The sequence below is a fragment of the Mugil cephalus genome, chromosome 5 (assembly GCF_022458985.1).
Source record: "Mugil cephalus isolate CIBA_MC_2020 chromosome 5, CIBA_Mcephalus_1.1, whole genome shotgun sequence".
In the NCBI taxonomy this organism is placed as follows: domain Eukaryota; kingdom Metazoa; phylum Chordata; class Actinopteri; order Mugiliformes; family Mugilidae; genus Mugil; species Mugil cephalus.
In genome coordinates, this window is record NC_061774.1 from 8,599,832 (window position 1) to 8,612,429 (window position 12,598).

General features: G+C 42.7%; 1 protein-coding gene across 1 annotated transcript; it reads left to right on the top strand.

The window, feature by feature from the left end:
- The first annotated feature begins 778 nt into the window (after window positions 1-778).
- tmtops3a (teleost multiple tissue opsin 3a) lies at window positions 779-10,270 on the top strand. The gene is made up of 4 exons (XM_047585366.1): window positions 779-1,650; window positions 3,883-4,211; window positions 9,381-9,614; window positions 9,714-10,270. The coding sequence occupies exons 1-4, from the start codon at window positions 1,254-1,256 to the stop codon at window positions 9,933-9,935; spliced, it is 1,182 nt and encodes a 393-aa protein (XP_047441322.1). The 5' UTR covers window positions 779-1,253; the 3' UTR covers window positions 9,936-10,270.
- The last annotated feature ends 2,328 nt before the right edge of the window (window positions 10,271-12,598 follow it).

Genomic DNA, 12,598 nt, shown 5'->3' on the forward strand with positions numbered 1-12,598 from the left:
CCCACCCTTGCAGGTGTAGGGGGTTTAGGCAATTGAGTGGGAATCAACAAGCCAGCGCTGATGACTGCAAAGACAGAAACTGGGGCTATGACTTACAGGAGCAACATATTGTTGTCTCTTCAGCATTAAGGAAAACACACTCTGAGAGCTCTAATGGGGAGAGCACACAGAGGAATAAAGAAAAAGGGGGTGACTGTGAAAGCAAGGAGGCCATAGAAGGAAACGTGATATTTCAGGAACCCATAGGTGTTCTTCACATCTCATACTTTCTATGTTTAGTTTATTTCTGTAATTACAGGCATCTGCCAGTTTCCATTTTCTTCAGGAAGGAAAAAAATCATTTGACACTTGACTGAAAACAGCAATCAATTACTGTGATCATCTGTTGCTTGCTGCTGTTGCAACATCCAACAAACAATCTTTTCACCACCTCGACCCAATTTCAAGTCTCTATTGACTCTACACAACACAGAAATGTTATTATGGAACTCAAAAGGGGAACTATTGGTTGCCTGCATCTAAAAACGGTTAATTTAAAAAGGATGACACCGAAAAAAATAAGCACTGACACGGTCCTCACCGTTCATTGTGGAGGCTGGTTTATTATATGGGGGATGTGCAGACAAAGAAACCGCTGAACAGGTGTGAAATGGTCTTTGTGGGAAGTTTCTTTACGCTGAGGTGAACCTGTCCAGAGGAGCAGTCCACACCGAAAGCAGCAGTGAATGTGAAACGCACAGCTTAGCAAAAACGTGCAACAAAGTTTATATTTCTCGAGTGGAACGGCGGGAGTCATTTCCCCCTGTGTGGCTGTAAAATTAGAATTCCATTTCGGACAATCGCTTTATCCAGCCTATATCAGCCATGAAAAGTCATAAAACCCAACGGAACCCGACGCGACGCGGCCGGATTTGAATCAGCACGACCGGTGAAAGGCATTGCGCTTGCGGCTAACAAACTAAATTTAGGAGATTTACTCGTTTTACGCACAGCCATTGTGTTCGAACGGGTCATTGTAATAACTTCTAGATTCTGAGGACGAAAGAGGAAATCGCCAGCGAGTGGGGTGGGGATATTCGCATACGCTACAGGAGAGCAGGTATAAAGAAGTTCACAGGGCACTCAACTCACTTCACACTCTAATAAATGTGTTGCACCGGCCCTGTCAGCGTGTAGAGCCGCTGTGCCGGGGATGAGCAAGACTTTGCGCTGCTCGCTGTGTGTGTCCAGCTCCTCTCTGCCGTCTCACTGCTATGGTCGTCCACATACGCGGATGCAATTTCAGCACCACCGACAGCTCCCTCCCCAGCTCCAGCTCCAGCTTCAGCTTCAGCACCGACGCCACATCGCGGGACTCCACGGCGCCTCAGAACCCAGGTGGGCTGAGCCGAACCGGCCACACGGTGGTGGCAGTATGTCTCGGCTTCATCCTCGTGGCGGGAATCCTCAGCAACCTTCTCACTCTGCTCATATTCGCAAAGTTTCGCTGCCTCTGGACGCCCATCAACCTCATCCTGTTGAACATCAGCCTGAGCGACATCCTTGTGTGCGTTTTCGGCACACCGTTCAGTTTCGCTGCGAGCCTGCACGGGAGATGGCTCATTGGAGAGTACGGCTGTAAGTGGTACGGGTTCGCCAATTCCCTCTTTGGTGAGTTGCAGTGTATGTGAGTGATGATTTTGAAGAATCCAGATAACGTTTAAGTACCGCTAAAAGTATAGTGCGTACTTTAAAATGATCAGTTTTATCATTTTGTATTTTCAGACAAGCATAATGAGTAAAGTAACTACCATTTAAAAGAAAATTCTCTGCAATATAATAGAGGAGAAGCAGTAGTAGTCTTAGATTCTGGGGGTTGCAAAGACATGTTCATGCAACAATAATTTGCAAAAGTTTAGGCGTCATACTGCTTAAGACAGGTGAAAAGTTAATTAATCCTTTATGAAAGAAAACATTAAACTTTCATCAATTGTTAATGTATTTGAGTTTCATTTAATGAACCTAAATATAAATGGAAATTAGAAAGTTACACCTACTTGCTTAATTTAATTTCCATTAAATTCGGTTTTCATTGAGCCATTAGGAGTTTGAAGGCGGGTCAAGAGGTCAACAAACATGGGCTCTTCTCAGCAAATGACAGAGGACCTGAAAATGAAGCTAACTGATGCCTCCTCACAGCAGAGGGATACTATAATAAGATACAAATTGGCTTTCAGTTTCCACTTCCAAAATGTAATTGGGCATGTGATTGCAGGCTCCCTGTATAAGGCAAGACAGCAGCTGGAAGATGGAGAACACTTTCAGAAAATTGATTCCACTTCCGCAAATTATGGATGTAACATCATACAGTCAAGAAAGTGAGGCAAAAGTGAGTGGTCTGTACAGAAACCCAGCCCAAACATCACTGGATATCCGTAGGCTGACATTAAAGATGCTGTGTGCGTGAGATGGGTTAAAAATATCTCACTGGAGATCAGTAAGGAAGAGTGGGAGAAAATTTCTACATCAAGAACAGAAAGACCCTTTAGTTGGCGGTGAAAACATTTCCAAGCTGTGACAGCAGTCAAAGTGGGAGTTTGCACATGGATATAATTATTTTTTGTGCGTGTGTGTCTGTGTGTGTGTGTACATTTTAAAAAGCTAATTTTAAAATGTGCATTCGCTGCAGGGTTTCATTTCAAAAACAACATGAACCGTTTCATTTACCCAAAGCATGCATACAGCTGCATGATGCTACACAGGAAGCCAGTAACAGTGAATTATAAGGCTGAGGCATCCCACTCATGTTGTGTCAACGTAAGGATGATTGAGGTCTAGCATGTCATTTGATGGGCTTCGTTCATCTGTGACCCTTTGCCTTCGACCTCTTCATCTGTCCTAAACACAGCCCGACACTAAGGTGAAGGCTAACGTCAGCACGCTGCAAGCAGGTATAATGATAAAAAATGTTTACTACCTTAGCATACATGCTAATTTGCATTAAACACAAAGTACAGCGGAGACTGATCTGCAGCAAATATTATGGTAATCCATCAAACAAAAAAATGCAACATTCAGCCTTAGTAGTAGAGCTTGAGTAAAAGCTAATACGGTATGCCACGGTTATGAAGGTCTGTAGAAAACATCTGTACAAAACAGAGCCACTTTATGAGTCAACTGCAATCTGCTCAGCTGGACGCAGAGTTGGTCATCGGTGGAAATTATATTTTCTCCACAGAACACTGTCGCCTTGCTCGCCGTTATGCTTCCTCTGTGAATTCACATACACGCTTTAGATCTACCGTTGCACAACTTTGTTCCTGTTTAATTACCGTAATCATGACCTGTAATCACTATAGCTGTCGAAGTAGAGGCAACTTGTGTGAGGAACCTTCACTCTGCTCAGTCAGTCAACTGGCCCTCGGCGAGAATGAAGGGACAAGAATAACCTAAGGCAATGCAAGGGTATAAAAAGCAGCAGGCTGGGGTGAGCTCGGGGCTGGTATCCGAGAGCAGCTAGAGGCTGGGGGTGGGGTCCAAGAGGGGAGTTAGTGCAGGGTTCCAGGTTAGAGATTTGGGCTGGAATCAGATGAGGCAGGTGTGCTAGGGGGACACAGTACAGGACGAGTTCAAAGGAAACCGGCACCGAGACCTGGGCAGAAAATTCAACTCAAAAAGTAAATAAAGGCTCAAGAAATTCCAAGTTGCTTTCTGTTCATTTAGTTAATTTCCCACTCGTGAGAAATGTCTCACAGAGGATCTGTTCCTTGTTATGAATTAAGTCTTGTTATGATGTTGAAAGTGTAGACCTGTTGCATTCTCAAATGAAAAGATTCCTCGGAAGGTCTTTGAAATACTTATATATATCCTCTTTCTGTTTTCTCTTGTCTCTTGTTCCATTAGGGATTGTGTCTCTGGTGTCCCTGTCCATTCTCTCCTACGAGCGCTACACCACGGTGCTGCATTCCTCCCAGGTGGACATCTCGGACTTCAGGAAGGCCTGGCTGTGTATCGGAGGCTCCTGGCTCTACTCTCTCCTCTGGACGATGCCGCCTTTGCTGGGTTGGAGCAGCTACGGGCCAGAGGGTCCCGGCACAACTTGTTCGGTCCAGTGGCACGTCCGTTCACTTTCCAGCGTGTCATATGTGTTGTGCCTGTTCATCTTTTGTCTAGTGCTGCCTCTTCTGCTCATGGTCTATTCCTACGGCCGGATCCTGATTGCCATTAAGAGGGTGAGTTTGCGAATCACCAAGTGCATCACTGAAGTGTGAAAAAAGGACAAAAAAACCTTATTATGGCATATTAGTTGCGTGTGTTATATGAGTAAATCATATCTATTCAAGTCTGTTTTATTTAAATAGCATCGGTAACAATACGAATTGTCTCAAGTGACTTTATGGCCCCCAGTCTGAAACCCCCAGAACTAGAACCAGAAGGAGATGGTGAGGAAAAACTCACTTTTATCAGAAGAGAGAGAAGAGGGAGAGGAGGAACAGTTATTTTGAACATACACCGATCAGCCACATTAAAACCGCCGACGGGAGAAGTGAATAACATTGATCATGTGGTGACAATTCAGTGTTCATCTGGGAAACGTTTGGATGTGGCGTTCATGTGGATGTTACTAAGACATGTATCACCCACCTAGACCAACCTGGACCAGACTAGGTACCCCCACCTCATAGAAGTGACACTTATTGATGCAGCATGACACAGACACACTAACAAAAACAGTTTAGGAACAACTAAAAAGAAAACATGAAGAACGGCACAAGGCGTCGACCTGGCCTCCCAATTCACTAGATCCCAAACTGATCAAGTATCTGTGGGATGATCCCTAGAGGCCCCTCTCCATAACAACACTGTGTTACCAGACACCACAGGACACTCTTAGAAGAGCCTTGTCCATTCTCTGATGAACTGTTTTGGAGGCACAAGGGAGACCTACACAATATTAGGAAGGTGGTCATAATGTTATGCCTGATGGGTGAAAATAAAACTGGCAGTGACAGCTGTAGTGTCATTAATATATAGGTCGGATTGGGAGCACTCTAGAAAATCTCTGAAAACAATTTGCAACTCGGAGTTATTATCAGACATACAGGTGCTGGCCAGTAAATTAGAATATCATCAAAAAGTTGAATTATTTCAGTAATTCCATTCAAAAGGTGAAACTTGTATACTGTATACTTTCCTTCCACACATAGTGATATATTTCAAGTGTTTATTCATTTTCATTTTTATTATTACAACTGACAGCTAATGAAAACACCAAATTCAGTATCTCAGAAAATTAGAATATTCTGAAAAGGCTCAATATAGAAGACACCTGGTGCCACACTATTCAGCTGATTAACTCAAAACACCTGCAAAGGCCTTTAAAAGGTTCCTCAGTCTTGTTCTGAAGGCTCCACAATCATGGGGAAGACTTCTGACTTAACAGTTGTCCAAAAGACGACCATTGACACCTTGTACAAGGAGGGCAAGACACAAAAGTTGATTGCTAAAGAAGCTGGCTGTTCGCAGAGCTCTGTGTCCAAGCACATTAACAGACAGGCGAAGGGACGGAAAAAATGTGGTAGAAAAAAGTGTACAAGCTCTAGGGATAACCGCACCCTGCAGAGAATTGTGACGACAAACCCATTCAAAAATGTGGGGGAGATCCACAAAGAGTGGACTGCAGCTGGAGTCAGCGCTTCAAGAACCACCACGAAGAGACGCATGAAAGACATGGGATTCAGCTGTCGCATTCCGTGTGTCAAGCCACTCTTGAACAAGAAACAGCGTAAGAAGCGTCTCGCCTGGGCCAAGGACTGGACTGCTGCTGAGTGGTCCAAAGTTATGTTTTCTGATGAAAGCAAATTTTGCATTTCCTTTGGAAATCAAGGACCCAGAGTCTGGAGGAAGAGCGGAGAAGCACAGAATCCACGTTGAATGAGGTCCAGTGTAAAGTTTCCACCGTCAGTGATGGTGTGGGGTGCCATGTCATCTGCCGGTGTTGGCCCACTCTGTTTCCTGAGGTCCAAGGTCAATGCAGCTGTCTACCAGGAAGTTTTAGAGCACTTCATGCTTCCTGCTGCTGACCAACTTTATGGAGATGCAGATTTCACTTTTCAACAGGACTTGGCACCTGCACACAGTGCCAAAACCACCAGTACCTGGTTCAACGACCATGGTATCCCTGTCCTTGATTGGCCAGCAAACTTGCCTGACCTTAACCCCATAGAAAATCTATGGGGTATTGTGAAGCGGAAGATGCAATGCGCTAGACCCAACAATGCAGAGGAGCTGAAGACGACTATCAGAGCAACCTGGGCTCTCATAACACCTGAGCAGTGCCACAGACTGATCGAGTCCATGCCACGCCGCATTAATGCAGTGATTGAGGCAAAAGGAGCCCCGACTAAGTATTGAGTGCTATACATGCGCATTCTTTTCATGTTCATTCTTTTCAGTTGGCCAACATTTCTAAAAAAAACATTTTTTTCATTGGCCTTTTCAATATTCTAATTTTTTGAGATGCCAAATTTGGAGTTTTCATTAGTTGTCACTTATAAATATCAAAATTAAAAGAAATAAACATTGGAAATACATCGGTCTGTGTGCATTGCATGAATATAATGTACAAATTTCACTTTTTGAATGGAATTACTGAGATAAATCAAGTTTTTGATGATATTCTAATTTACTGGCCAGCACCTGTACCTGTGTGCGCAGCGCTTTGCATTCTTTCCACCGCCCCTTGAGGGCACAGCGCTACCACTGGAATCCATTCCCCGCGTTAATAGTCCACAGCACTGGTTTCCTCGTTTCCAGCGCTATTGTGTCATGTGGATGCAGCTTCTCATTATACTGCCTCTAACACAGTCTATCATCTCTTATATAACTCGTGTTGATATTCAACAGTAAACAATATGCACATTTACAGACGTTGGGTGTGAAACACATATGGTGGTGAGTCCACGTACAGAGCTGTATCTCTCTCTGGATAATGTGCTCAAAGTGCCACCTTTCACTGTCCATCTGCTCTCCCACGAAGCCTTAATAGCTCTTCTAAAGTGGGCTCGCTTTGCGGCTCTCGGCTGTCGGGGTGTTCTTAAGACATGTGATCGTGGCCCAGAGGTTGACTGATGGCTGTCAGGCTTCCACTAACATCTGATCATGTGTTTTCAAGGTAATTTCAAGGAGCATTAAACCAGATAATCCTAGGAGCCACTGGTCTGTGTTTACAATCTTGGAATCAATGCATTTTGCGGGGAATGAGGGGCCGTGTCTTCAGACGAGTAAATGGGGTCTTGCTGTGTTCTCAAGGGCGATGCCCCCCTCTCAGTTTCCAGTGACTCATGCCTGTTTCTGTGGGGCTTACATAAACCTGCCTGTCACACAAATAATTGGTAATTAAGGGCACCTGGTTGACGTTGGGTACCTCCATGCTCTTTGCTTCTACTACTCCCATGAGTGAATCACCTAGAATCTATTTTTATCCTCGGAGCAACCTGTTTCTATTGGATACCTCATCTCATGCACGTACGTCCGTTTTTTTTTTTTTTTTTAAACTTAAAGCAGAAAAGGGCTTTAGAGACTTGATTACTGTACCGGTGAATTGGGGCTCTGCTGCGCTCCAGCTCAGAGCCCCACTGTGGTCTTTTCTTAGAAACAGAGCAATCTGTCTGTGGCGTCTTCTGCCAGCTTCTCAAAGGCGACTTAACCTGACACGTCAGAGGGAGAAGTGACATTTATATAAACAGCATCTGTGCGGACAAATTTTCTCTTTTCGTTTTTCCTCACAGCAGCACCACATTTAGATTCTTGTCACATCGCTCTCTGTAATGCTCCTTCTATGAACTCGCATACGCGCTCGAGATTTACTGTTGCATGCACAATTCAGTCGCCGTAGTGGATATTGTGCCACGGGATTTTATATGTACCTTTTATATTTGGTGTTGCTGACTGAGCTGGGAGCAGCCTGTGCATTAAGAACGTCAGTTTCTTGTGTGGTTTAGATTCTGATTATGTATGATCAGGAGACCAGAACATGCTCGCTCATGCAAAACCCAGCCGATTGAAGGTTGTCAGTAGTTATTACATGATTATGGAGGAACAGCCACAAAGGTTATGGTCTAATACCATACAAGAAGTGTAATTGAGTGTATGAGAGATGTGCAGCAGAAAGAGCAGCGGGTTCTCTTCTGAAGGATTTCTCTCACAGAGCACACCTGCTAATTTATTCATAAATTACCACTGTGATGCTCATTGCCGTGGTAATTACACAAGGAGGTGGCCACAGTGGTATAAAATCAATACTGAGGCTCATGCCCAGTCGGTGACACAGAGAAGATTGTTGCCTTAACTCATTTTAGTCCACCACAGATCAGAGCGGATGCAAGGAAATGCTCCAGAGCATGTAACCAAGCTGATGCTGGACAAAATTTTATCATTTATTTCCAGAAATATATGCTGGCTCTAACAGTGTTGTAGTTATAAGTTACAGAGAGCGAGTTAAGTCAGGCATGTGGTATATAAAAAAATAAATAAAACAACTGTACAGGAGGAGATAGTAAGATGTTTCGCTGATTCATACATTTATTTAGATGTCTTTTGCTGCGTACATTAATTTAGATCATTTAAAAATCGAAAAAAATACAAAACAACACAATTATTATATACTGTTATTTTCATGTTACGGCACTCAGTGACTCTAAGAATAATTATTAATCAGTCGTTCTCTACCATTGTTTTATCTCATCAGGCATCTTATAAATAGGACAAAATGCTAATATGAGCAACTGTTTATAATCGTTTTGGTTGGTTGTTACAATATGATTTGTGTTAAAAGGGTGCTTAACAGACATTAAGTAAACTTTGCTGGAGACATGGATTTTTTTTTTTTTTTTTTCTGGAACACCACTCTGAATCCGCTGTGTGTTGAGAAAGAAACTCTGAGTGCTGATTTTGAGTGACGTCATGGCTTACTTCACATTGCTGTGGTGGGTTAGGTTTTGACTGTGTAGGAAAAACTCGGAGAAGATGCTGTCGTTTCATTTTCTTTCCATTCATTCACCTCAGTTGGACCCATGAGCTGTGAAGCCCGAGTGTACGATATTGGCACGCATTTCTGTGCGCCACAGTGTCGTTTCTGATGCTGCCACTGGATGGCAATGAAGAACTATCTCAGGAAAAATGACGATACTGAACACCATGAAACAAGACGCGAGGAATCTAAATAAGACACAAAACTGCACTTTGAAGAGGCACGGAAACATGTGCTTACCCATCTGGCTCTAAACCTCCTGAGGTGTTGCAAACGATGACATGTCTTAATGAAACTGTAATACTGGATTGATCCCAGTGTTTTCTTTTACCTCTTGATCTGATCTTTTCTTCTCTGTCTTGTCTGTCAGGTGGGTAAGATCAATCTGCTGTCAGCTCAACGCAGAGAGCAGCACATTTTGTTGATGGTGTTGTCCATGGTGTCCTGCTACATGCTCTGCTGGATGCCCTATGGTATCATGGCACTGATGGTCACCTTCGGAAGATCAGGACTGGTCACTCCCATAGCAAGTGTGGTGCCCTCCATCCTGGCCAAGTTCAGCACTGTTGTCAACCCCATCATCTACGTGTTCTTCAACAACCAGGTTAGCCCAGACAAAAGGAAAGCAACCACAGATTTATTCTGTGCGAACCTACAAATCACTGCTAACTGGGATCGCTTACTTACCTCTGTTGTTTTACAGTTTTATAGTTGCTTCGTGGCCTTCATGAAGTGCACCGAGAAACCCCTGTCCATTCAAACAGTGGAGCACCCAACTCAGAGGACACAGCTGTCGGGTTTCTTCCACGGCCACAGACAGACTTCACTCAGCACTTCACAACCTCAGGTCAGAAGCCCGAGGAAAGAGGCCCCCTGCAGCCGGCACAGTGACCCCCACACCGTTTTTGTCCACTACACTCCATAAAACTTTTTTTTCGGATTTCTCAACCTCCTAACTGTAAATTTTTTTCATTGTCCAGAATCCAAAGTGCAACTAAAACACAATGCTGTTAATTTCACAGTAAAGATAAAGTCCAGTTCTTTGAATGTATAGCAAACACGGTGCTATGTGGGCCAACATTTGCTTTCATTTTTGTTTAATTTGGTCATGTGCTGACCTCCCATATATGCAACTGTCTGTGTATACAGTGTATTTTGAGGAAAGGCTGTCAGAACACAAGTTGAAGCTGACGAGAGATCTGGAAAGAAAGTCAAAACCAATGATTGTCATGCCTTACATTAAATAAAACCCTGCCCGAACTTTGTCCTGTTTTCGTTTTTCTCCTTGCCATTCTTAGTTTGTCTTCCACAAATGTCAAGCACAAGAATAGTGTTACACTTACACTTGCAAGCTGTTGTAAGAGATGGCTGATATATATATATGTGTGTGTGTGTATATATACACATATATTAGTATATCATAATATACAAAGGGTGTTCAGACAAGTGCATAAAATGAATGACATTTTGCTTGTAATTTGGTGACTGGAAAATGAATCAGTAAATGAAAGATAAGCGTGGTGTGTGTGTTCTTGTACATCTTTCTGAGATACAGTTCTGTGGAAAAAAGTGTTGGGTGCCCTTCCAGATTTCTTATTTTTTGCATGTCTGTCACGCCTAAATGTATGAGATCATCAATCTAATTTAAATATTAGTCAAGGATAACACACATAAACACAAAATGCATTATTAAGGGAACAAACAACTAAATCCAAACCTACATGGCCCTGTATGAACAACTGATTTCCCCAGTCGCATTTGTGCTAACTTGCAATGAGTCTTTTCCAGCTCTGTGAAGGAACTTTGCCCCACTCATCTTTACAGAGTTGTTGTTATTCAGTCACACTGAAGGTTTTCAGAGTAGGAACCACCTTTTAAGGTCATGCCACAGCATCTCACTAGGATCCAATTCAGAACTTTGACTAGGCCACTCCAAAGTCTTCATTTAGTTTTTCTCCATCCATTCAGAGGTGGACTTACTGGTGTGTTTTGGGTCATTGTCCAAACCCAAGTTCACTTCAGCTTGAGGTCATGAACAGATGGCTGGACATCCTCTTTCACAATGTTTTGGTAGAAGCAGAATTCATGGTTCCATTTATCACAGCAAGTCTTCCAGGTTCTGAAGCAGCAAAACAGCCCCAGACCACCACACTACCACCACCACCATAGTTTACTGTTGGGACGATGTTCTTTTTAGGAAATGCTGTGTTACTTTTATTCCAGGTGTAATGGGACACACACCATCCAAAAAGTTAACTTTTGTCTCATCAGTCCACAGAGCATTTTCCCAAAAGTCGTGGGGAGATGTTTTGCGTCAAGATGTTTTGTGGCCAAACTGAGATGAGGCTTTATGTTCTTTTTGCTCAGCAGTGGCTTTGGCCATTTCAGCCCCGGTTCTTTCTGATGGTGGAGCCATGAACATGGACCTTAACTGAGCCAAGGGAGGCCTGTAGTTCTTTGGATGTTGTTGTGGGGTCTTTTGTTAACAAATGTACCTTGTTCATAGACAATATTAGTAGTGACATAAAAAAAAAAAAATAACAATATAAATTTATTCTTGTCACACAGAGATCTTAATCTGTTTTTTAAGGCTCTGAAAGCAGCACATGAAACAGTGCATATGGATTATTAAAATCTGCACTGACTGCAACTGTGAAGTGCTGACTAAAAACAATCAATCCCATAACCAGCACACATGCAACCTTCTTCACACTACCCATATACCACATAAGAAATGTTCCACATTAGGCCCACCGAACCGCGTGGATATCATTCTAGACGACCACATTAAGCACATTTCTCATATCCTGTGGTTGTGTCTCTAAATGCTTAGTCAAATTGAACTGAACATGAAGGGAACAGAGTCAATGTTTGCATGCCATGGAGGATTCATCTACCTGTACTGTAAAAGATGTGGGTGCAAATGTTTGTTTGTTTTTCACAACACTAGGCTACTTAAGAGATATATATATATATATCAAAAAACAAACAAACAATAAAATAATTGCATTCTTTAGTTTAAGTTCATCCAATTGGCAGATGTGCTGTTGTCGTTGTTGTTGTTGTTGTTGTTGACCTGGGTGTGAATAACACCTATTCATATCGTGTGGGGTGCCACATTTTTCAATGTAAAAATATCGTGGTAAGGCCAGGTCAACTGCTTGAAGCACAGGAAATGCTCCAGAAAAAACACCTGAAATGCAAACCTCACAGCATGTCTCTTTTTTTAATAAGATTACTTCATGAAGAATGCGTTAAAGATATTTATTTTTTACAAGTTTAAGTGCAAAAAATTGCAGTTCATTGAGTGGCCACTTGAGGCTGGCTGCAAAAGGGAGTAAATCCCTGTAGTTAATCAGGTTTCCCCAAAAATCATTTATTTCACTATTCATGACACCTGTACGGGGGGAGGTTATTTTTTTTTTCTAACTCATTCATTTATTTTATAAGGTTTAAATTTCTGCAAAATTAAAGCTGTTCCTGCTTTGAGTGGGTGTGGGCCTAAGCTAACAGGTAGCAAAGAGCGGAGTTAAAAAGTCAAAGTAGGGAATGTTGATGACAGTAGGTAACGACAGAGCACAGAGTTAA